The sequence below is a fragment of the Tenrec ecaudatus genome, chromosome 3 (genome assembly GCF_050624435.1).
Source record: "Tenrec ecaudatus isolate mTenEca1 chromosome 3, mTenEca1.hap1, whole genome shotgun sequence".
Taxonomy (NCBI): Eukaryota; Metazoa; Chordata; class Mammalia; order Afrosoricida; family Tenrecidae; genus Tenrec; species Tenrec ecaudatus.
Genome location: NC_134532.1, coordinates 63,071,956 through 63,098,733, shown reverse-complemented (window position 1 = coordinate 63,098,733; position 26,778 = coordinate 63,071,956). Strand labels below are relative to the sequence as shown.

General features: G+C 42.4%; 1 protein-coding gene across 1 annotated transcript in view; it reads left to right on the top strand.

Annotated features, from left to right (window-relative positions):
- The first annotated feature begins 262 nt into the window (after window positions 1-262).
- FHIP1A (FHF complex subunit HOOK interacting protein 1A) overlaps window positions 263-26,778 on the top strand; it is a 109,504-nt gene continuing 82,988 nt past the window's right edge. The window contains exons 1-2 of the mRNA XM_075544801.1: window positions 263-367; window positions 12,253-12,879. Coding sequence (XP_075400916.1) covers window positions 263-367; window positions 12,253-12,879 — 732 coding nt within the window. The remainder of the gene's footprint in view (window positions 368-12,252; window positions 12,880-26,778) is intronic.

Below are 26,778 nucleotides of genomic sequence, written 5' to 3'. Positions count from 1 at the left end.
TGAGAGATCTATTTCATAGATATTTTGTTCTGTGTTGGACTTTGAGAAACTGGGGCTTGATTTAAATTTAAGTCAGTGTCGTAGTTAATATACAAACCTAATGAGATACTTCTGTTTTTGTGATTGTCATTGCAGGCTTCTGAAGATGGCAGTACACTGTGAAGAAGTTACACTTTGAATGTGAGACTTGAAAGTTAGAGACTGCTTACCTAATGTTCCTGAAAATTAAATATGACTTAGAAGCATTCATTTATGAAAGTTTATGATGTCATCCATTGCCAAGGAACGCAAACTCCAGCAGGCTGTGAGCCTGCGGGGGGTTGACCCAGAAACATGCATGATTGTATTTAAAAACCACTGGGCTCAGGTAAGGCGTGGGTTCTGTCTCCTCTGCTGGTCTCAGGCAGCCCCCGGGGGGTGGGAGGGTGGGGTGGGGGGTCATCACACTGAACCAAGGTGTCCTACCTTTGTGCCAAGTAACTAGATGTCCAGAAACACCAGAAGGGGAACCCCTTTCAGGTGGTAAGAGAAAAAAGCTCTCTCTTATTCCTTCCCTAGAACAGGCATGTGGAGTTTAAGAAACGTATTGTTTTCACAGAGGCAATTAGGGCATCTGTGAGAAGAAAGCTAAAATGTCCTTAGGATCACTGCAATATACCTGCCATAACCACACCTTCTTTCTTTCCTCCTCCCTGCCCATTTCCTTGAATAATATTTAAATATACATTTACTAAATATTGACCAAGCCCTGCTGAATACCTCAAAAGCCTTTGCTCATTTACTCTTCTATGTGGACAGGTAAGGTAGTATTAGCATGTTCATTTTGTAGTTGAAGCAATAGAAAATTTGGGAAGTTATATAATTTGCTTCTGGTTATGTAGCAGGAGTCCTCATGGCACCGTGGTTATGAGTTGGGTTGTATTCCTGTTTTACAGTTTGAATCACCAGCCACTCCTCACGCTCCTGGCTGTGTGTAAATATATGGGAGCCTGAAAATATTTGTGGAAAAAGTAGAATGAAAAGATACTGGAATTTTTCCATGAACTTTTTGAAGACCCTTTGTCTTCTTCCTTTCAAAGCTGATTATGTGAGGCGTTTTGATTATTTTGACGTCTCTTTGACTTGATGTCATACTGGGTGTAGATCTATGTGTATAGGCCGAATGTTCAGCAAATCTTACTAGCCCACCCCTTTCTTTAGGGAGTTAGCAAATAGTGAAATAAATAAAACTGGCATTCTTTATGGCTTATCTAAAATTGCACTCCCCAGGTGAGCTGCTAAGTGGCTGTTTATGTACAGGTGTTTTAATGACCACCTAGTCCCTTCCTGGGGGCGGAAGCAGCCTGTGGGCTAAAGCGCCGAGCCTACACATCACAGCAAGTATAAGGGACTCAGTATAGATTTCAGCTGAGCACAGTCCGTTCTGCTGCGGGATCATTTCTACCCGGCAGCTTCTTTCGCTGTTCACTCTAAAGCTTTCTAGATGTTTTGGTACTTTTCACATCCCGTCTTTTCGCTGTTGGAAACGGATCTGAATGGTTTGTCCTGGACATGGAGGGCACAGGTGAATTAGCAAAGGGAAGAAAGTTACTCAGGAGCCGTCCACCCTTAGTTTGGTACTCTTCTCAGTGTGTTAAGGCAGTGGTTCCAGAGTGAGGCAGTGATCCCCAAAGGTGTGTGCCCACCTGCGTGTGGAATGACTGTTTTATAAGACCAACTTCTATCTTTTTAATCTGTAAAATATTTCTATTTTGTATGTGTACTATATGCGGCATACTCATTTTAGTACACGTTTATTAATTTATTTGTAAGGACATGTATAAATATTGGAAATAGGTGTTTTTTTAAAATTTAACTAATAGCATGTTCCAACAGATGTTTTGAATTGGGAACCTTTTCAGCCCCGTTGCTTTGCTTGGCTGATAAAGCCTATCAATCCAATGGGCATTCTTTGCTCTGGGCTCTCCAATTTGCTTATTTGGTCATGTATAAATCCTTCTGCTTGTAGTCATTCCTGCTGGGGCAACAGTGATGCAGTCTATGTAGTATTAGGTGACAGCTTTCAGAGACATGGTACATCATCAACCACTGGGTTATATGGAGTGTAGGCAACTTACCTGTCCTGTCAGTTTGTCTTGGGAAAGCTTTTAAAAAAAAGCTATTGAAGTATAGTTAGAATGTCTACCTCCCCCGCCATCCCCCTGGATTTGGAATATGTAAACATTGGTCTCAGTCAGTCATATTATTTATTTACATATCCAATATGAATGTCCTGTACATTATCAGGCATTCTGAAACATCCCGTCCTTGCTGTCTGAAACATCCCATCCTTGCTTTAGTGTAAATACGAAATACTTCTAGCCAGAAGAGTAAAATATCAAGTTGAGGGTAAGGATAATTTAGCTAGATGGAATGTTGGTTGGTGATTAAACACTTCCTTTTGCAAAATGAAGACGCTCTTGGGCTTATTGCTGGTTCAGAGTTTCCTTTAACTTTGGGCAAGTCTCATACCTGTTTAGACTTGACTTTAAAGTAAATCAGGAAAATGCCCACAGTCTGCTTCCTTCCAGTGGTTCTTGAAGGCTTTCTTGTTACCTTGATGAATGAAATTACTGGATGAAGACATTCATGTGGTCGTCAGTCATTCTTGTTCAACACAGATTTACTGAGTCCATTGAGACACATCGCTCAAAGCCTCACAGGATGTAAGCCTAAAGAATATATACCATATATATTCGAGTATAAGCCAACCTGAATTTCAGCCGAGGCACCTAATTTTACCACAAAACTGCATAAAAATGTCCTGAAAAACTTGTCTTATACACGAGTATATACGGTAAGTTAATTGTTTGATAAGCGAGACAACCAAAGAGATCCTTAACTCACTGCTTTGAAGTCAATTCCAACTCATTGTGACCTGATAGTACAGGGTAGAATGACTGTGAGAGTTTTTGAGACTGAGCCTCTTTATGGAGAGAGCCTCCTTTTTCTCCCGCAGAGCCGCTGGTGGTTTCCAAGTCCTGGCCTTGTGGCTAGCAGTCCGAGGAGAAGCCCACGACACCACCAGAACTCTGACAATGGAGATATGCCATACAAAATGAATCACTGTGATTACAAGAATTAAGAAAAGGGACAGGGAATGGCTTGGGCAGTGAGGGAAATGAGATTTTGCTAGGTTGGCCCTGGGAAAAGATGATTTAGGTAGAACAGAAGAGCTCCTGAGCTGATAGGAAGGAATGCTATTTGGTTTAGAGTTTCATACATTAGCATTTTGCTGTGAGTTGCTCGGGCTTGGATGAAGAAGAGTTGTAGAGGATTGGGGAAATGAGCTAAAGTCTGACCTACATTCCTCTGGCGACTGTGACTGCAGCCTCTGGGCTCCCCTGAGGCATCCCAAGACCACCTGTGCAGCTGGTGAGAAATGTGGCCTAGCCAAAACTGGTTGCCAACGCGTTCCTTGCTGAAGTGCTCCGTTAGTTACCCAGCACAAGGCTTTCTGCAGGTTAGATGAGAGACAATGACGTCTGTGTTGGCGGGACGTCGTTTCTTTGGTGTTTGCAGGTGCCATCGCCACCCTGTGCACAGTGGACAGAAACCCTGCCCTGTCCTGGGCCATCCTCACCATTGCTCTGGTGTTTGAACTCCTGTTTTTGGCCCCTGTGTCAATCTGTCTCTTTGTCAAGCATGATGCCCGTCTCCTGGGACTGGCCTCTCCTGACAAGATGTCCAAAGGACAGGAGGCAAAAGTCTCACCATCCTTGCTTCAAGGGGTATGCTGGCCATACTTCTTCCAAGAACAGACTTGTTAGTTCTTTGGGCAGTTCGTGAGACTTTCAATAGATCTTTGTTAGGATACTTAGATACAAATCTAGCTACATTGGCATGTTTGATCGATTCTCTTGTACTATTGACTCTTAGCCTCCATTTCAGCCGCGTGGAGTCCTGGCGGTGCACGTGGCTAAGAGCCTGAGTTCTCTTGGAAAAGCTGTGGTTGAACTGACCCAGAGGCTCTTGGGAGAAAGCCCGGATGATGGGCTTCACAGCCTTGAAAGCAGGTGGAGCAGCTAGACTATGTGCATGTGCACATGTGTACTTGCCATGAGAGTGACCCCGTGACAACTAAGGACAACATTGCAGAGCATACGTAAAATCGAAAGCAGACTTTGATGGGACAGGATACACACTGCGCAGCCGGTCTGGGCCAGCTCATTCCATCACCAACTGCCATCCAAAGCAGTCTGGCATTCAGAGGAGGGGTCATCAGAGGGGAAGCTTTGATTGGCCTAAGGGTGCACTTGAGTTTCCAAAGGGATCCAAGATTCCAAAGATTGCAGGGTGGCAGTCCCAAAATAGTTCTTTTGAGGACTGTGGTTGTCTTGGGCTATGTGAAGGGGCCCCTGCCCTGGACTTCTTACTTTGTGAGGTACCCTCTTCAGCCTGAAGGTATCAGAGCAAAGAATCTAAAACCCAGGTTGGCTGGGTCTTCTCTCTAGTTGGACTCTTCAGTGACCCCTGACCACCTATGTCCAGGTCGGGATGGTACACTTGGTTCTCTATAGGCCGGTTTTCTTCCCTCCTAGACTCCCATTTAGTCTTCCCCTCAAACCCAAACCAAACACTGCCATCAAGTCAGTTCTGACTCAGTAACCCTGTAAGCTTACGCATTAGGTTGCTAACTGCTAGAACACCAGTTTGAAACCACCAGCTGCTCCAAGGGAGAAAGCCGAGGCTTTCTGCTCCTGTAAAGAGTTAAAGTCTAGGAAACCCATGGAAGCAGTTCTACCCTGACCTATAGGGTGTCTATGAGATTTAGAAATATAGAATTAATTACCCGTTGTACCTAGCCACCTCCCCGCCTGGGCAGTGCCCTTCCTGCTGTGGCATGCCTGGTTGCCCGAGGCATATGCTCTTCTTTCTGCCCGGACTGTCCCTCCCCATCGTGAAACACCTGGTCTGTGGGAGGGACTCCTCGGCAGCACCATTTCTCCCAGGAAACTGCCCCTGCCATCTCTTCTAATCCCACAGCATCCTGAGGATTCTCCTTTAGCCACCCTTCATTAACATGGCATCTACTGGATCTTCTTCCTACACCTCTCCACAAGTTCTTCCAGACCAGCAAATGTTTGTAATTTATCTATGTCCCCAGGGCCCAGAGGCATAGCATGGTACAGTGTTGATGTGTAGTGGACTGCTGAACTGAAAAGCTGGAGATAGGAAACGCGACTTTATAGAGTTTGGCAACCTACAAAACAGCTGCGCACACACTGATTTGTTGCACACTGTATCATTTGCTACCAGTTAGTTCTTTGGACCTGAATTTAATGATCTGGAGATGCACGTATGCATTTAACTTTTGTAATAGACTAAAAGAACAGATTATAAATCTAGTCAATTCAATTCTGACTCTTGGTGACCCTATAGGACCCTATAGAACTGCCCCTGAGGCTGTAACTCTTGACAGGAGTAGAAAGCCTCGTTTTTCTCCCAAATAAAGCTAGTAGACTTATTTTTATTGTTTGCCTTTGCGTCTTTGCTTTCACTGAATGGAAAAGAGTAAGAACAGTAAGAAGCTTCAGTCCACTGCATAATCATCTGCTCCCCTCAACTGCTCTGCGAATGAACCGGAGCCACTCGCTGTTGTTGGTGGCACAGTAGTGCTTTGCAAAGCTATGTGCACTTCATTCTGTTCGTCTTTCTCCTCTCTCCTTGCAAGCATGGCATCCGTGTCTGTTGTATTAAATGGTGTCTGCTCTTAGGGGCAGGAAAACAGAAGTGGTAGGCTTAAAAAAAAAGTATTGGAAATGCCCATTCCTGTCTTTGCATGCAGTTAGTTAAAAGCCCCAAGCAACTCCTTTCCCCCCTCCCCAGACTCCAAAAATAAGCTGTTATATAAAAATGTTGGCTCAGAAAACATGAGAGCTCAGATAGTATAATGATGATGGATGAGGAAAAGCCATGAGTTTAGTAATCCCCCTCCCTACCCACCCTTTGAGGGGTTTGGAAAGAACTGAGTCATCTAGCTAAGCTAATTAAGTCTCCAGGGCTTTGTCTCTGCCTTCCCACAATAATGACAAGTAGATGTTTATTAGGATATTTGTATTCATAGAAAAATAGGCACTATGAGAGTGTCTCGTCTTGAGCTCCAGGTAGGTTGAATCCATTAAAGAAGTATAAAACCCAAACCTGCCAGTGTGGAGTTGATGTCGACTTATCCAACCCTACATGCAGGACAGAGTCGAGCTGCTGTCTCGCATTTCCAGGACTGTCGTCTGCTGGAAGCCATCTGTTGCCCATGACGGGCTTGTGGGTCTCCGTGATGGCCTTTGGTTCATAAACAAGCATGTACCAGTGGGCCACCAAGGCTCCTTATGAGGACGTATATAGAGTACCTATTCAGGGATTTGAAATGTGTGCTTCAGGGTTTCCCATTCATCTCCTTCGCTTGCTGTGCTCCCCTACACCTTACAGTCAGTGCCGTGTCCTAGGACCAACCTCAGAAGAATCAAGTCCAGCCTTCCAGCGATGGGAAGCTTAGAGAGCTCTGAGTAGCCTTCTCATCTTAGGAAACTGGTGTTAGCATTAAAACCCCCTACCAGTCTCCTCACCTTTACCAGCAGCCTCAAACTCGATGGTGGAAAGCAATGCTGAGACAAGTTATCTTCTTCAGAGACAGGGCCACGGCCTTCACTTGTGCTTCTGCCAGACGGTCAGGTGGCTGAACCTGTTGAAATGTCAGCAACTCTCCCAGTGTACAGCTGCTGATAAGACTGGCTTTTGTAGCGTTGCAAGTAGTAGTGCTCGCCTGTCTATTTTTACATACTGTCCTTTTCATACAGTCTTAGCGTTTTGTTTTATGTGGTACCTGGGCGTATAAGGTTTATTCTGTCATTTTACTGACTAGGGCTGCTAATATGCATCTGTATGGCAGTAATTATCAGAGTGCCTTTGGTTGCAAGGACGTATGGATTGTAGATATAGTTTCTGGTTTCTCCTGCTCTGTCCCAGATTTAGACAAATCTCTGGTGCTTCGGGATTGGAGCTGACATTAAAAACTAGTGCAAGAGCACATCTATTGAAAAGCAGTGTTACTGACTCTCTCTCTCACACTCACTCTCTCACTCTCTCTCTCTCACTCTCTCACACTCTCACACTCACACTCTCACACTCTCACTCTCTCACACTCTCACTCTCACTCTCTCACACTCTCACACTCTCACTCTCTCACACTCTCACTCTCTCACTCTCTCACACTCACACTCTCACTCTCTCACACTCACTCTCTCACACTCTCACTCTCACTCTCTCACACTCACACTCTCACTCTCTCACACTCTCACTCTCTCACTCTCACTCTCACTCTCTCACACTCACACTCTCACACTCTCACTCTCACTCTCTCTCTCACTCTCTCACACTCTCACTCTCACTCTCACTCTCTCACACTCTCACTCTCACTCTCTCACTCTCACCCTCTCACACTCTCACACTCTCACTCTCTCACTCTCTCACTCCTTGATCATCAGACCAAGGAACACCTCCATTTGCAAGCTACATTACTTTTTAAAAGAAAAAAAAAGAGAAGCAGTGTTACCTTAATTCAAAAGAAGGCTCTTCCATGAATAGAGGTATGCAAAAAGTATCCAAATCTAAAGACATGTTAAGTAAGGCATCAGGACCAAATGGACACTTCCTTTCATTGTAGTTTTTGGGTATATTAAGTGGAAATTTATTTAAGACAGCTCAATCTTGCCCTTCTTTGAAACAGATGAATCAGGGTTTAAGATAGCCTGTGTGATAGACCATGGTGTTTCCCATAGATCCTGTTCAGTGAGCATTCCCAGGGCTGGAAGTGTGGCGTGCACTCCTGTGACTCTCTTGAAATAACTTGGCTCTGACCAAAGCAGCATAGGAATCACCTAGTGCTACAATCCTGTCTACATGAAACACGAAAAAAGGTGACAGCGAAGATAAGCTACTGACAGGGGAACACTTGTGCTCATCCAGAAGGAGAATCACTTGTCAGCTTGAGGTCTATGTGTCTTAATGCACAGTTTCATTCTGAAAGCATTTGAGTCTCCTATTTAGAATTTTTGAATATTTAATATTCAGGCCCGTTAACACTAACTGATAGGAGTCATCATTTGGGCCAAGGAGAGGGATATATTACATTCTCGAAAGGAACACATGGCTATCGGGTCACCTTACTTAGCCCCAACAATCCTAGTTACAGGTCACATGATTCTGCAGTGAGGTCGACAAGTTAACAAGTACTGGTCTACTGAGCATTTGAGCATCGTTGTCCACACAACATTTGTGTGTTTGTTTGAGAGTATAAGAAATATGGTAATTTACATGTGGATCTATGTGAGGGCTTCAAAAATTTTGTCGAAGAATTCTATTGTCTTGCGATTCCATTTTCTTCCATGAACTTTTGGAACCCCCCTTGTATGTCTAATCCAGGCTCATGGTCCACAGGTGTATGGACCAGGCGGTTTTTGTTAAAGTTTGTCCATCAATAGCTTAGCTATGATCAACAAAACAGTTAAGTCTCTCTCTCTGGTTTCAGCATGTCCACTTAATTAATCGCAGCTTCTTCAGGAGTTGATTAGTTCATTAGATGGTATATTTAGCCTGACAAAGTGAGTTTGTCTTGTAAAGGAAATATTGGCAAACCATATTTTGCTTGCTTTCACCTTCTTACTCACCTGGATCCCTTTAGCTCCATTCATTGTGTCCTGCAGCCCACCCCTTGCCCCCCACCCCAGGAACTGAGTCCCTGAGTGGGTAGTGAGGGATGCTAGCTTCGGGAAGGCTGAGGCAAAATAGAGCATGGGAGAGAGCCAGTGTAGAGCAGCCACCGTGAGCAGCCTGGATGCTGGCATCTGCAGGGCTAGAGGGGAAGAGTTGGTGAGTGGGTGACACTAGGCAGCAAGCCGATGTCCAGGACACGGAATGTTGACCCATGTGGGAAGAGATCACAGAAGGGGGAAAAAAAATTCCAGGTCATGCCAGTTTTCAGACTATAGAAATGGAAAGACAGTGGCGCCACCTGGGCAGCATTGCAACTGCCATTCTCTGAGTGCAAGCGCTGCCCAGACAGGAGGTCTCTTGGGCAGGCCCTGGCAGGGTAGGACCCGAGTCCAGGGTGTGAGCACCCAGAGCCCTCTTGTACAAGCAGGTCATGGGTGTGTCTGCCTGGAAGGATGAGGGCGGTGGCTGGGAAGGTCCTGACACCTAAGGAGCCAGGGAAGGGCCATGTGTCCACACAGGGATCTTCAGTACTTTGCAGATCACTCGGTACATCCTGACTCACAGGTGTGCGGCTGCTGACGTGTCTGCTCCATTGCAGATGACTCGCAGACTGTGAAATGTCTTAGCAGGTGGTTTTCGCTCCATTTTTATGTTTCTCGGCCCACTACCCCAGAGAGCTACATCAAAGGGCAGCTACTAGAAGTAGGATAAGGTGCTTCCATTAAAAAACACACACACACACAACTGCTCAGCAATTTGCATGCTATATAAAAATCTCAGTTCATTATTTGAAGTATTTTTTCCCCAGCAAAATTTAAAAAAAGAGATCTGTTTGGAACGGAATGCATTGAAATGAATAATGTACATGAAGATTAATTCATGAGAAAAATATAATTTGGGATTATGTAAATTTTACTGTACATTTTCATTGTATATGTAATATGTACATGCATATATATGCCTGTGAATGCATAGTATTTAGAATATATATGTATATGTACAAATTAATTTCAGAATTTCAGAGACAGCAGTTTTCCAGTATCACTTATTTTTAACCCTTTTATTTTTAAGGTATCTGTACAAAATTACATTGCCTATTTTCATTTTTTACTTACCATATCTTATGAAATTAGATTTACATGAGAGGAGTGATCATTAACTTTAAATAAAATATTATCTCCCAGCTTTTTTGCTAATCCATCCATTTGTCAATATTTGTTTTTTTGAACTTAAATTATTTCATTTATTTAATATAATAGTAAGGTTCACTTGGTATCTATTTTTAATAGCATTATTGTCTAATGAGGTAACATTTTAATTGTAGGTTCCTGATTCCTGACTGTTTGGGTCAATGATATTTTTACTTTCTATTATCTGAAGATAATTTTAGTGTGAACAATTTTAACACTTCACATTTTAATATTTAAGTTATTCTTGGGCTGTTTCTTTACAACATTTCCCCCCAGAATGGAATTAGTAAGTCAAAGGACAGGAAAATTCTTTTAACTTCTGTTACATGTTGCCAGATGGCTTTCCAGAAAGATGGAGTTAATTTTCTGCACTCCTACCAGAGTCTAAGGCACAGTCCCCGTTTGGGCCAGTTTGGACAGTCTAAGCACACACAAGAAGTATAATTATATTTTTACCCAGAGGCCCAGCTGTAATGATATCGCTCTGAAGTAAACTCAATATGTGGACTTTGAAATTAAAGAGCTGATAGGGTCTGTAGCTAATTTGTTCTTTAGACTCCTTTTCGGGTTGGAGAACAAGCTGTGCTGGGTGGAAGATCTCCTTTGGGCAAACATGGTCCTCTGATCCCTGCCTGTGGGGTGGTGCCAAGGCCCAGAGCAAAAAGAAAGAAAGAGAGCAGGTCCCAGCATTTCTGCCAGTGAAATCACCAGGCTGGCAGGTATGGTGAGGGCTTGGTGGAGAGTGGAGGGTGTGTGTAACTAACTGGGTGCTGTGGAGTTGGCCTGTCGCCCATGAAAAGAGCTGAGGCCACCAGCCGCTGGGCCTTTACCTTCTGGGTAGCTGCTAACCCAAGTCCTTCCTTGTTAAAAAAAAAAACAAAAAACAACTCCAGGGTGCTGGGGTGATTTTTTTCTCCCCCGTGAGAGCCTTTGTCAATTTTTGAAGTGGCCGTCCGTAGATGTGCAGATTCTGGGGAAATCCACTCTCTGTGTGGATGTACTTGCCTGGCTGCCAACGGTTTCTTTTCTTCCTTAGCCCCTTTGCTGAAGAATAAACTGTCCTCATTGCTCATGCATGCTGACACGGCGTTGCACATTTGCCAGCTTCCCCAGTGACTTGCAAAAAATTACATAACCTAAATATAGAACATGTAACTGCACATCAAAGAGCTGGATTAGGAAGGGGAGTGCGAAAACCAAACGGATCCCACAGAGCCTGCAGTTCTAGAAGGCAGGAAGGAAGAAAGATGTGCTAATAAAATAGCCGGCTGTTTAAAAGTGATCCCGTGTCCACATTTAAAGGGAGTACATTTGATGGTCAATGGCGGTCAGCATTACCAGTCACACAGTTAGATGGCAGCTGAGATGTAAAATGGTTTCCATCTCCAGGTCTTCAAGTAGACGTCTTGGTAGCAATGGTAGGAGAGAGGTAGGAAGCGTTCAAATGCCAGCAATCGTATGGAAGGAAAGCAGACCAGAACTACAGAATGACCTACTTAGAGATTAATTTTGTAAGTTGTTGTCTCATGTTTCTGGCTTTAAAACAAAACAAAACAGAACGCAAAATGAACAGAGTTCAAATCTTTAAAAAAATTAGTTTCAATATCTGCCACGTGTTGGGATTGATTCTGTTAGAGACATGTCTCTTGTTCATTAGTTTTGTACTTGGTAGGCTGTGTCCGTGGCTGGAAGAGGGTCCATCCAAGCAGAGGAGGCAGAGGTGTTGTTCGGTCCCGGACACAGGAGTAACTCTCCCTGCGGAAACCGTGTCTCCAAACTACCTCTGCAGGTGTATTTCCAGGAGAATACAGGGGTAGTCAGATTTCCTTTTATAATCAGTGTACTTAAAATTTAAAAGCAATACAATTGACAGTGTAGAAAAATTAAATTATTATCCCTCTGAACACAGAGCTATTATTTTGCATCTTTCTCTCAAGCTTTTTAAAGATTATTTTTATAGTTAATAGGAATGGTTCTCCATATTTACAAATAATTTAGTTTTCCTATATCACTTATAATTTTTCTTTTTGAAAAATTAATCTCTCTAATAGTAGGACAAAGATGAAGATGGCTTAATTTATGCAGCCATACTATTTCTTTGATATTTAGGTTACCAGGTTTTATAACTATTATAAGTGATCTTCAAACATCTGTCTAGAGTTTAACCTCTTTAGTTTTTCCCATGAGAGAAGGTGGGGGAAGAGAGAGGGGGATGAGTGGTTCACCTGGATTTGGCTGTGGGCCGTGGCTCCTGCGGGTTCCTTGCAGCTTTGGTAAAGCCAGTGGTGACGAATGTGTGATTTGGTTCCAGGTTGTGAAGATCCTAGAGAAGCATGACCCCTTGAAGAATGCTCAGGCGCGACACGGCTCCATCCCTGCAGATGAGGCCAGCGCCGTGCAGAATTACGTGGAGCACATGCTCTTCTTGCTGATTGAAGAGCAAGCCAAGGATGCCGCGATGGGACCAATTCTGGAATTTGTGGTCTCCGAGAACATCATGGAGAAACTGTTCCTGTGGAGCCTGAGGCGGGAATTTACTGATGAGACGAAACTCGAGCAGCTAAGGATGTATGAAATGTTGGTCACCCAGTCGCACCAGCCCCTGCTGCACCACAAGCCCATTCTGAAGCCACTGATGATGCTGCTGAGCTCGTGCTCTGGAACAACCACCCCCACTGTGGAAGGGAAGCTGGTTGTCCTGCTTAATCAGCTCTGCTCCATCCTTGCCAAAGACCCATCCATTCTGGAGCTGTTCTTCCATACTAGTGAGGACCAAGGGGCGGCCAACTTTCTCATCTTCTCCCTTCTGATCCCCTTCATTCACCGGGAGGGGACAGTCGGCCAGCAGGCCCGGGATGCTCTGCTTTTCATCATGTCTCTCTCTGCTGAGAACAGCATGGTGGCCCATCACATCGTGGAGAACACCTATTTCTGCCCGGTACGTGGCTCTCCCTGCGTGTTCCCCCTTACTCCTGGGCTAATGTTCAGTACTTGTTTGTCTCTTGCCCTTCAGCGACGTGAACTTGGCTCTTTCATGGAAACACATGTAGTGGAAGTCTTTTTGAGGGAGCAGAGGAGTCTTAAGCTGAGATGTCATCTGGCTGAGCATTGCCAGCTCAACATCAGCCAACAGGGAGACCATCTGTGGTACTGTTTCCTGGCTTAGAGCGATCTGAGTTCTTTTCCTAGAGAGATGGATGAAACCAATCTTTTCCATAGTCTTAGCTTGTCAGGGGGATTCGGTGCCACTAAGCCATGGTATGTGGTAAGACCCTTCCCAGGTGGTTTTGCTAACTAATTGGGTTCCCAGCAAGATAATGACCACTCGTAGTAAATCTAAAACACGAATTTTATTTTTAAAAAACAAAGTCATATTTCCAATTTGAGGTAATAATAAGAAATGCTGGAGTTTCTTAATACTTAGTGTGCTATCCAAACCAAACCCCCTGCCATTAGGTCCATTTGGACGCAGAGAGACCGACCCTGTGTCGGGTTTTTGATATTGTCAATCTTTATGGGACCAGGTAGCCTCACCTGTCCCCCAAGGAGTGGCTGTTGGACTTGAATGGCCGCCTTTGTGGTTAGTAGCCCAACACTTAGCAGATAGTGCCACTTCATGAACAAACCAACCTCCTATTTACATTGTCTTTTCTTTTAGGGAACCATCTCACTCTATTTATTTGTAAATTACATAGCCTTTAATATGCTTGGTTCTCTTGGAATTGCATGAGAGCATTAAGTGAGTGCTGCTGGAACAGGGCCGGCAAGTTGCCATAGGTAGATTGGGTCCTCTGTTAGTTAGCCCTCGGGGGTGTTTCTTGAGGGTGGTCACGAGGGCACCTAGAAGCGTGTGAGGGCATGGGGCTGTGGTGAGGGAATTCTGACTTTCTGCTACAGGGCCAAGACGCTTAATATCAGTAGCTTGAAGGATGATCTTCAACAGTCAAGAGTTGACCTGCCGAAAACGTTAATATTGGCCTGGTTAAGTAGCGTTGTATTTTTCTTTCAGGTTCAAAGTAGCAATCTATTTTATATTACTAGATTATTCTTTTGAGTGATAAAACTGGTTCACCTGGTATCTTGTGGATATTTATTTCAGAGTAAGCACATTAGTAAAATTTTTGAAAAACAGAGTTTTCGTTAAGAGTTGCAGGTTACCATGCATCTCTCCTCTCTCCATTGGGTTCTGGCAGTGGGACAAAGGATTGTACAAAAATTTCTGGTCTAATGAGAAGTAAAGAATTGATTTTCCTAACCTGTGCCAGCATATTAAATCTCTCCTTCTTATCTCCTTCAACAATACAAAGCTTTTTAAAAGCCCCTTTAAAATAATACAACTCTGACTAAAATGGAACTTCTTACCCTTAATCTTTGGAATACATTGCTGGATTCATTTCCTATTGCTGCTATGACAGATCCGACCCCCTAACCCACCAAATAGTGCTTTTAAAACAACAAAACCCTATAATCTTGCAGTTTTATAGATCAGAAGTCCAATAGGTCTCATTGGGTTAAAATCAAGGTGTTAGCAAGATTGTGTTCCTTGCTGGAGGTGAGGTTATGATGATAGCTTATGGATGAGAATCAGCATAAACCCGATTTCCAGAATGTGAAGATCAATCATCTCCCTGTGTGTTCCCACTTCTCCATTATTTCTAACGCCAGCCGCCTAGCCTATACCGCACTCTCTCTCTGCCTCTAGCTCCCTGGTGCTAGCACAGACCTTAAAAGTTAAGATGGCATTGTCCTTGGCTTATTTGATTCACCGGAACATAAACTCACAGAAGATATTATACTGAGGGCTACTGGTTTTATTAGAGTATAAGGATTTCACAATAGAAGAACTTACAATATAAATCAGTATCAAGCTAAGGAAGAAATACATGGGCAAAGTCTGGAAAAATGCCCAATCCTGAGTTTCCATGTCTCAGAGATGTCCCTTCACCAACCAGGATGCTCTCTGAGCCTTAGTGTGCCAGGCTTTTATTGGTTAGCCCTATATAATTGGCTCAATCATTGCTCCTGAGGTGGGTTGATAGTGGCTTCCCAGGTGAACTCTTTCATGCTCTGACGAGACCCCGCTGCACAACACAAATCTTCACATGTATTGTGGGGGCTCCAGCCCAAAGCTTCCAATTGCCTCAAGGGTTATAGCTCCAGATCACAGGACAAAACCCACATAACTTCAAGTCTTTTACCTCTAAGGGGAAACGTTTTCCTGTCTTCTTGTGCAGAAGAATGAAGCTGGAGCCACACTTTATGCCATATATAAAAATGAATTAAAAATGGATCCAGGAGCTCACTGTGAAAACTAAAATCATAGAACTCTTAGAAGAAAGCATCATTAGTAATGGCTTTGGGACCTGGTTCTAAACTATTCTTAGCTATGACACCAACAACATGAGCAGCAAGATAAAGAAATACTTATATGGGACTTCATCAAAATTAGAAACTTTAGCTCATCAAAGGACTTTATCAGCAATGTGAAAGGCAACCTAAAGATTGGGAGAAAAATTTTGGGAACCATGTATCTGGTAAGGATTTAGAACCCAAGGGGGGAAAGGGGAACTGATAACAACGATGGTGGTATAACCCCCCTCGAGGGGGATGACTATCAGAATGGTAGGTGAAGGGATATATCGGACGGTGTAAGATGTATAAAAATAATAATAAGACATAATATATTAAGGGTTAACAACGGTGGTAGGACCGAGGATGGAGGGAATAAAGAGGAGCTGATATTCAAGGGCTCAAGAAGGAAGGCCTTTGAAATTGAAGGTGGCAATATCTGTACAAGTTCACTTGGTATCATTGCCTTATGGATTGTTATAATGTAAGAGGCCCCAGTGAAATGGTTTATTGTTATTAGTAATGATAATAGTAAAAGAATTCCTACAACCTGACAACAGAGAAGAAAACAACCCAATCAAAAAAGGTAAAGGACTTGAGTAGACATTTCACTAAGGAAGATACATCAATGGCCACAAGACACTTGAAAACATGCTCACTGTTATTAGCTGTTATTGTTGTTAGTATGAGGTGCCATTGAATTTGTTCTAACCCATAGCAGCCTTATGCACAGTAGGAAAAAGTGCCTACTTTTGTGCCAGCTTCACAATCGTTGCTCTGTTTAACCACTGGGTCCATCCGTTTAGTTGAGGGTCTTTTTTCCTTGATTCTATTTACGAGGCATGAAATCCTTCTCTAGGGGTTGGGTACTCCTGACTCCTGATGGCGTGTGTCTAACACTGAAATTGCCGGAGATTTTATTTACTCGGATCTACAGTCAGCATCCATGGAGCAGCAGTCAGGAAGTCTAACTTGAGACATCAGCATTTCTCCAGGTCACCTGGATTTCTGGCGGTTTCCTCTGACTGCTGCAGTCATTTAAAAATTACTTAGCAAAACATTGTTTTTATGTAACATTAATTATACTTTGGATAATTTCTGCTCTCTGATAGATTTCTTTGGAATGAGCACAAATCTTTCTTTCAGTGGGTTGGCTAAGTCTTCCAAATTGCTTGCCATAGACGAGTGACCATTTTCAGCTCTGTATCCACATCTCACTTGAGATTCCGTCAAGCCCTGAAGCCTTGTTCCCAACCATTCGTCATTGCACTTTGGATGTCTTCCTTCAGGATCATCAGTTCTCGATCACAAGCTACTTCTGGAAATGGTTGAATGTGAACCAGTTCTTTTGGTTCTGTGACTTCGTGTATTCCTTCCATCTTCCTTGGGGGCTTCCTTGGCTGTACAATATTTTGCCGTAGAAACTGTTAATATTACAGCTCAATGTTTGACTTTTTTCTTTAGTTAGTTTCAGCCTGAGAAATGCTGAGTACATTTTTCTTCTTTGGTTTTCCAACTCTAGTTCTGTCCACATTTTATTGTATTGTTTTACCGTGTCATCTTGATCTGCCTTTGCCATTTTTTTGTCCTTCTCTTTTACGTCATAATTTCTTCCTGTCTCATTAGTTACTCTGAGAGAAAGTGTTAGAGCCCTTTCTGACATCAGTTCAGTTGTTTATTTCTTGCCTGTCTTTTTCACAGCCGTGTGTAGCCTGGGCACGTGATTCCCCTCCTTGTCTGTCAGTGACGTTCACTTTTACTTTGGCTCTCATGGACTTGCTTCGATTTTTGTCAATTTCAACCTGAACTTGTTGTAAGCAATTGATCTCTTCATTGATCCTCTAGCCTTGTTCTGACTCCATAGTCTCTTCCCACATGTAATCCATTTAATTCTGGTGTATTCTATATGGTAGTTTCTACATATAGATTCATTGCTTATACTGTTGCAAAAAGATATTTCTAGTTAATAAACAGTTGGTCCTGCCAAGTTCTATCATGCAACTTCAATGCCATTTCTTTTGGGGTTTTTAAAAATCATTTTATTGGGGGCCCATACAGCTCTTATCACAATACATCCATCTATCCATTATGTCAAGCACATTTGTACATTTGTTGTCAGCATCATTTTCAAAATATTTTCTTTCTACTTGAGCCCTTGGTATCAGCTCCTCATTTTCCCCCCTTCCTCCACTCCCTCCTTCAAAATCCCTTGAAAATTTATAAATTGTCATTATTTTTTCATGTCTTACACTGACTGATGTCGCCCTTTACCCACTTTTCTGTTGTCCAACCCCCAGGGAGGGGGTTATATGTAGATTATTGTGATCAGTCCCCCTTCATCCCCCACCTTACCCTTATACTCCTGGTATAGCTACTCTCATTATTGGTTCTGAGGGATTTATCTGTCCTGCATTCCCTGTGTTCTCAGCTCTTATCTGTAACCGTGTACATGCTCTGGTTTAGCCAGATTTGTAAGATAGAATTGGGGTCATGATAGTGGTGGGGAGGAAGCATTAAAGAACTAGAGGAAAATTGTATGTTTCATCAGTGCTATACTGCACCCTGACTGGCTTGTCTCATCCTTGTGACCCTTCTGTCAAGGGATGTCCAATTGTCTACAGATGGGCTTTGGATCTCCACTCCCCGTACCCCCTCATTCACATTGATATGATTTTTTGTTCTGGGTCTTCGATGCCTGATAACTGATTCCATCAACAGCTCATGATCATGCAGGCTGGTGTGCTTCTTCTATGTAGACTTTATTGCTTTTCAGCTAGATGACTGCTTGCTTATCTTCAAGCCTTTAAGACCCCAGATGCTACCTCTTTTGATAGCTGGGCACCATCACCTTTCTTCACCACATTTGTTTATGCACCCATTTGTCTTCAGCGATCATGTCGGGAAGGTGTGCATCATGGAATGGTAGGTTAATAGAACAAAGTGTTCTTGTGTTGAGGGAGTACTTGAGTAGAGGCCCAATGTCCGCCTGCTAACTTGATACTTAATAATAAATATATGTACACAGATCTATTTCCCTATTGTCATTAATAAATATATTTACATACCTGTATTTAGACCTCTATAAATGCCCTTTGTCTCCTAGTTCTTTCCTCTACTGTTACTTTCTTCTTGTCCCACTATCATGTTTGGCCGTTTTTCAGGTTTCAGTAATTCCTCTTGGCTACATTGCCCATGATCAAGCCCCACCAGACATCCTACGCCTTCCTTGCCATTGATTTTAGATAATTTGTTGTTCCCTTGTCCCTGGATTTGTTAACACCCAACTTCCTTTCTGTACCTCCCCTGTCCATGTACCCCCAGAACCGTCGGTCCCATTGTTTTTACCTCCAGATTGTTTATCCTGCCTATCTTATCTAGATAGACTGCAGAGAGAATAATAAGCACAAAAACAAGCCAGAGCAAATCAAAACAAAAGAAACCCAAAAACCCCAGCAACAACAAAAAAAAATCAACAACAACAAAAGAAACAACTATAAATAATTCCAGGTCTGTTTGTTTTTTATGAGTGTTTTCTGGTCGAGACTAATGGGGTGCCATGGCCTGGCCCCAAAGTCTTAAAAAAATTTTTTTATATTCCCCCGGGACTTCATTGCTTTGTTCCCCTTGCTGCTCTGTTGCATGCCCTTAGCATTTTGCCCAGCTGTGGTGGGGTCAGATCGGGCTCAATTCCTGCACTGTGCCTCCAGTGTTGTCCCTAGTAGCGCTATGGGTCAGCAAGGGACATCGTGTCTCTAGTGGGGCCGGCCCTATGGTCCTCTCTGTACATTGGCTGCCCTGAGCAGGAATATCGGCCTTGAGGCTTGGTGGGCTAGGATGTGTTCCATTTTCTCTCCTTCCATCTTCGCTTGCTCCTTTGTGTTCTGATGAGATGTGCCCCTCTCCCTGGGCTGTCACTTCAGTGCTGTCCTCTGTAGAGCATTCTTCTGGGAGGGGAGGAAGATTTGTCCACGTAGTTTGGATTGGGGATGGCCCTGTAGACCTCTCTATTGGTTCCCTGCTTCATGACAGTATGTTGCATTCACGTCTTAGTGCACCGGGTTGAAGTCTGGTCCCTGGCTCCCTCTCCTGTGGAGATATAAACAGGGATGCTTATTTATTATCTAAACCGACCATCAAGTTGATTCCAACTCAGAGCAACCTTATATAGAGTTTCCAAAACTAAACTAAAAACAAAATCACTTTATTGGGGGCTCTTACAGCTCTTATCACAATCCATCCATCCATCCATCCATCCATCCATTGTGTCAAGCACATTTGTACATAGGTTGCCATCATCATTTACAAAACATTTTCTTTCTTCTTGAGCCCTTGGTATCAGCTCCTCATTTTACCCCCTCCATCCCTCATGAACCCTTGATAATTTATAAAAAAAATTTTTTTCTTGTCTTACACCCATTCCCCTAGGAACGTGTTATATGTAGATCATTGTGATCAGTTCCTCCTGTCTCCCCCCCACCTTCCCCTTCCCCTTCTGGTATCACTAGGGTTCTCTGTGTTTCCTGCTCTTATCTGTACTTGTGTACATGCTCTGGTATAGCTGGATTTGTATGGTAAAATCGGGACCATGATAGTGGGAGAGCAGAAGCATTAAAGAACTAGAGAAGTGTTGTATGTTTCGTTGGTGCTATACTGCATCCTGACTGGCTTGCCTCTTCCTTGTGATCACATGGGGATGTCCAGTTGTCTACAGATGGGCTTTGGGTCTCCGCTCCCCGCACCCCCTCATTCACATTGATATGATTTTTTGTTCTGGGTCTTTGATGCCTGATAACTGACCGCATGATCACACAGGCTGGTGTACGTCTTCCTTGTGGGCTTTGTTGCTTTTCAACTAGATGATTCAAATATTTAAGATCCCAGATGCTACCTCTTTTGATAGCTGGGCACCATCAGCTTTCTTCACCACATTTGCTTATGCACCCATTTTGTCTTCAGCGATCATTTGGGAAGGTGAACATCACAGAATCCCAGATTATCAGAACAAAGTGTTCTTGCATTGAGGGAGTACCTGAGTAGATGCCCAATGTCCATCTTCTTAATACTTAACATATAAATATATGTACATAGATCTGTTTCCCTATTGTTATATATAAATATATTACATATATACATGCCTGTATTTAGACCTCTATAAATGCCCTATGCCTCCTAATTCTTTACTTCCTTTTACTTTCTTCTTGTCCCACTATCACGTTCAACCTTCATTTGAGTTTCAGTAGTTCCCCTTGGCCACACTGCACTTGATCAAGCCCCACTAGACATCCTATACCCTCCTCACCATCAATTTTAGATCACTTATTGTTCCCTTGCCCTTGGGTGGGTTGGCACTCCCTTTCTTTCTTCCTCCTCCTCTCTTGTGTTCCCCCTGGAAACGTTGATTCCAGTGTTTTCTCCCCCAGATTTTTTATCCCACCTACCTTACTAGATTGACATGCGAAAACAATAAGAAGCACAAAAACAAAACAAAGCAAAACAAAACAACAAAAAATAAAACAACAACCACAAAAAAGAAACACCTATAAATAGTTCCAGGTCTATTTGTTGACCTTTATGAGTGTTTTCCAGTTGAGTCTGCCGGCCCCAAATTCTATTTTTGGTATTCCTTGGGGACTTCATTGCTTTGCTGCTCTGTTGCACACCCTTAGTATTTCACCCCAGTGTGTTTTCAACTTTCTCATTTCATCATCAGTAATTATCAGTGCATCTTGATAGCATGCTTGATCAATTGCACACTGATGAAGCTGATAAAAACGTCAAATTTTTAAAATCTTTGGCCTTAGTGATTTGAATAATGCCATATATACTCGTGTGTAAGCCGTTTTTCAGCACATTTTTAATGCAGTTTTTGTGGTAAAATTACGCGCCTCAGCTGATATTGAGGTCTGCTGATACTCGAGTGTATACGGTAGTTGCATTGACTGGTATCCTTTGCAGGCATATGGCCAGTATGCTATCCCTGACAACACTGCGCTCCAGGACAGATCTCGAAGTGTTCTGTTTGATGATGAATGCCATGCTGTTCCTCTTAAATTTGTCATTCTTGGCAAGGAAGACCATATGGTTGTCAGATTAAAAATGGTCCTTATCAATCCATTTCAGCTCACTGATGCCTAGGATATCAATCTTTATGCAGTCTATTTTATTTATGATGACTTCTCATTTTCCTTGATTCATATTTGTTCATCCACATTCTGATTACTAATGAGTATTTGCAACTGTTTCTTTTTGAGTGGTGACGTTTCAGAGATATAAATTAAAAACACAATGACATACAGTTTCATCATTACTTGTATGGGTATGATGCTTTTTTTTTTAAAGGAAAGTGAGGATGTGGAGGGGTTAAAACCCTCGCCCTTTGCTGTTAGAATTCAAAATGGTACGGCTGCTGTGAGAAACGATTTGGTGAGGGTTGAAGGACTTGACAATGGAGCTGTCATACATTTCAGTAGTCACACTCCGAAGTGTATACTGAGAAGAACTGAAAGCAGGAGTGCGTCGGAAACTGTCCAGCAATCTAGCACTATCCACGGTAACCCAAAGGTAGCAACAACTTAGCTGTCCATCAGCAGAGAGTGGATACATAAAATGTGATGTGTATGTCCCACCGACTGTTAGGCCGCCGTAAATATAAGTGAAGTTCTGGTACGTGCCACACAGAGGATGGGTTTTGAAAACATCGTCAATGAAATACTAAGTCAGCCGTAACAGGACCAATATTGTACGATGTCACTCAGAGGGAATGGGCCCATGCACAGATGCCACGGTTTGTTGGTGGTTACCAGGGGCTCGGGGAGGCGGGGGAGAGGGAAAGTCGTCGCTTAAGGGGCTCCGAGTTTCTGTTAATAGTGGTGGAATAATTTGAAAAAATATAGTAGTGATGGTTCTATAACCTAAAGCATAATCAAAATCACTGAATTGTACATGTGGGAAAAAAAGTTGAATCGGGAAAAGTTGTGTTATCTATGTTTTTACCAAAATAGAACTTTATAAAATTTGTTAAGGCTTTAAGTAGCCTGGTGGCATCGTGACTATGTGTTGTTGTGATCCGCGAGGTCTCCACTCCATGGAGAGACACAGACTTTGACAAGACAACTCATTTCCATAAAGAGGTGCGTCTTGGAAACCCACAGGGAGAGTTCCACCCTCCTATGGGGTCTCCATGAGTTGAATTGATTGGTGGGAGTGAGTTCGTTTTGGTTTTGGAAACTATAAAGTGAGGAAAAAGCATTTTGTATTGGAGGTGTATGTGGTTCCTTGGCTTTTTGGGCTCATTAGAAGTGTTTTCAGTAGTTGTGTCTTACAGACAGAGAACAGATCCAAAAGCAAATCATCGCAGGATTTACGTGGTTCACTGTGGCTGACTGATGCAAATCAATATGCAAAACCCAGCTAACCATGGCAACTTAAAACACCGTATTTCCAAAAGCACACTTTACAAAAGCAGGGTAGGTATAAGCTACCTTGAAACAAATCTGATGTGCGCAAGGCCATTACCAAAAAATTATAAAGCCTTCTAAATTATAAAGCACCCTGTAAATATTATAAAGCTGTGGTTTTCTCCCAATCAGTTCATAAAATATATGTAACTTTTCTCTTATAACTATTTATTATGAAATAGAGTACAGAAAAGCGAAAAAAATACTGAAATGAACACCATATATGCATTACCTAGATTAAAAATTAACACCACTTTGCCATTGTTTGGTCATCTGTTTTGGTTTTTGCCTGTACCATTTAAATCTGAGGGAAAACAACTTAATGTGGATTCTTAGGACTAAAGTTAGCCCCCCAGAAAGCTATAACACCATCAGTGTATCTAAGCAAATTATACAATATACCCACGTCCCAGTTATTGACACGGTTAGATTCCAAGATCAGGTCATTATGTGAAAATGGAGGATAATCATATTACTTTAGTTCTACTAAATCACATCATGACAAAGTTGCCAAACCACTGAGAGACATGGCCCGGCCACGTTGGCAGCTTCACCTTACCCGTGACAGTAGTGGCCTCAGCGTCCATTACTGCTACCCACAGCCCCGTTGTCCTCAGTTGCCGGCTTGTGCGGTTTGAATTGCTGTTATCCTTGTGGAATGGTGGGTAACTGGAGTCAATGAGTGAGGAGATACAGGTGTGGTTCCTTAGTATGATCTTATATCCAGTTCCACAAGTATGCTCTGAATGATTTATGTGGCTGCTTTTTTCCCTCCAAAAATATAATGTGAGGCGCGCCTTTAGTTGTTATTTTTCCTTTATATTAATCTATATAGTCCTGCCACTGTTTATTCACATGGCCTTGATTTTTAAGAGCCTGGGCCGTTGACCTCTAGGGGTCACAGTCTGGGTTGGTCTGCGTGTTTCTTATGGTGGCGTCTGGGCTCTATCCCCTGTATTTCCTGAAAATTCAAAGTTAGAGGTTTGATTCCATTCAGGCTTACCTTTTCTCTGACAAGAATATTTTATAGATGGTGCTGTATATTTCTCTTGCCATCACCAAGAGGTATACAAACAAGGAGGCCTAAAATTTTTGTGGAAAAGTGGAATTTTCCCTTAGAATGTATTTAAGCCCCTTTGTACATTAGGTTTGCCTCTATTGGTGATGCCTAAGCTTGATCAATAGTTACATTTTTGTAAGTCTAAGGTACACTTTGCAAAGGATTAATGTGAATTTAAATCCAAATAAGGTGTGTGTGGGGGGGGCAGGGGCGGGAGAAGAAGAGGTGATACTAAAAGCTGAAGTAGAAAGAAAATGTTTTGGAAATGATTATGGCAACATATATACAAGTGTGCTTGACACAATTGATATATGGATCGCTATAATAACTGTAAGAGCCACAATAAAATGATTTATTAAATTTAAAAAATCCAAATAAGGTTTCTCATGAGGCACAAGAAGTCGATCCTAAAGGTCATATAAAATTGTGGAAAGCTGCAAGAATAGCTGAGGCCATTATCAGTATTGACAACCACAGTGCCTTACATTTGCCGAGAGCTTACTGTGAACAGTTCTCAGGGCCTTACATTGATTAACTTATCCGATTCTCTTACCACCTGCAGGTACTGGCGTTACTCCCTTTGTAGACAGCTGAGGAAATTTGAGACACAAAGCCATTAAATGATCGGCATTTTAAATAAAAAATATAATAGTTTTATTCACATATAATTCACATATACAATTTGATAGTTTAATCACATTAAGAGGAGTTGCATAATTATCACTACAATTAATTTCGGAACAGTTTCTTTATTCTCATACTTTTTGTTGTTCGTTAGCTCCCATTTACCCCAGCCTGCCTTGCCATTATGAATCCAGTTACCTATGCTGGGTGTCATATACAAAAAATCATACAAGGCACAAGTGAAAAATCCAACAACAATGACTAGACAAAACACAGAAAAATGTCAATCTAAAAGAAAATATAAAGTACAAAAAATGGAAGTAACTGTAAAGTGTGTCAAAAGGGAGCTCAGTTGATAAAGCGTTACTCTTTAACCGACTACATTTGTCGTAATTGATGTTACAGTGCTCTGAATAGTCACATCTCTGGACTGTGGCCAGAGAGGAGTCACAGGAGCTTTGATCGATGTGGGGACCCTGCAAATGGATTTTGGGTGTCCCCTGTCATCCATAGCTTTCTGCAAAGCAGGTGTTCACAATTTAAACTCTGAAACTGTTCCTCCTTAAGTTTTGGATTTTATTATTTACAATCCTTGGATCACACAGGCTAGTGTGCTTCTTCCATGGGAACTTAGTTGACCCTTCACTTAGATGGTTGCTTGTATTAAGTGATCACTGTTAGGTAGAACCCACAGGAGGGCAAGCTTCCAGCTTGGTGCTTGACCAAAGGAAAAGGCACAAATGATAGAAAATACAGCGGTTCCTGAACAGTGGTCTGTTCAACAAACTCCATGAAGACCTGGAGCGACCAAGGAAGATTTTGGCTGCATTGCTTCTGGAGTCCATAGGCCTTGTCTCTTAACAGCCAGCTTATGTACCTTCACAACACACTCATGTACGGGCACATGCTGTTACAAGATAGAGTCAGGATTTGAATCTTGGCAGTGAGACCCAAAGGCTGTTGTGTTTAAACCACCACCATGTGTATAAGTAATACAATATCAAGGCTGTCTACAAAGCCCAACCATAAAGAAAAGGTGAAAAGACTGGTATTTAAAACACACGCGTGCGTATACACACACACACACACACAGATTGGGGGTGATATTTGCAATACATTATTCCTATAAATAGTTGGTACCCAAATTATCTTATTTTGAAAATTATAATATTACACATTAATATGAAAAAGCTGAAGCAACCTGTGAAGAAACCAGGCAAATAATATGAACAGGTAATTCCCTGAAGGCATCCAAAGCCAATAAGCAGGGAAAAATCTGCTCAAATTTTCTAGCATCAGGGAAATGCAAATTTAGCCCATAATGAATGCTAGGCAATACTCATCAGATTGGCTAATCTTTAGACATCTGATGACACCAAGTGATGCCACGGGGGTGTGGGAAAAGGAGCCCTGAAGAATAAAAATTAGTATAACTCAGGAAAACAACAAGGCAAAGCGTAGAGGAAATGAATATTTGCATATAATGTGATCCTGCATATTCGCTTCTAGATACCTGCCCTATAGAGATTTTGCTTGTGTTTATAAGGATACCTGTTTATGAATGTTTGCTGGAGAAAATGAGAAATATACTAGATGAAGATACACCGGTTTGTTCATATATCATGGTTTTATGTTTTAAAAATTATTTAAATGTGCCTTGTGCTTGACTATTAACGTAACGGTTGGCGGTTCAAGCCCACCAGCAGCACGGCAGAGGAAAGGCCTGGTGATCTTCTCCCGTAAAAAGGACAAGCCAAGCACACCCCGGGGAGCCATTCTACTCTGTAGAATACAGGAAGTTGCCATTTGGCCGATGCATGGCAGTAGCTTTGGGTTTGAGTTACTGTGGAATAGCATTCAAAATGAATGCACACATCACATATAAATACATGCAGCATTGACCTCCACTTCCTCTAAACGTAGTACAAAATGTTAGTAGCCAAAGGCGACATGTAATATGTTAGCATTTATGTAATTTTTAAAACACAAAACCGTAACGTATGCTGTTTATTAGATGTACGTGTGTAGAGTAAAAGTTTAAAAAATAAGCACAAGAACAGTGTGAACTCAGATCAAGACTGGTTATATTTGGGGTGTGAACAAAGGGAAGGGCTACCAGTGGGATCATGGTTCAGTTTTGCTCTCTATATCATCTTTTACTTCTTTTTTTTTCTTCCCCCTCCCCATTACTTCTTGAAAAATTAGAGTGCTTTAAATAAATTACACAAGACAGTATCTGTCAAGTGTTCGGGTGGGTTTCTATTTTTTGTAAGTTTGAAATATTTCGTGCTTTAAAAAATGTACTCACATTTGGACATGAGTGGAGCAGTGTGTATCTAATGTTTAG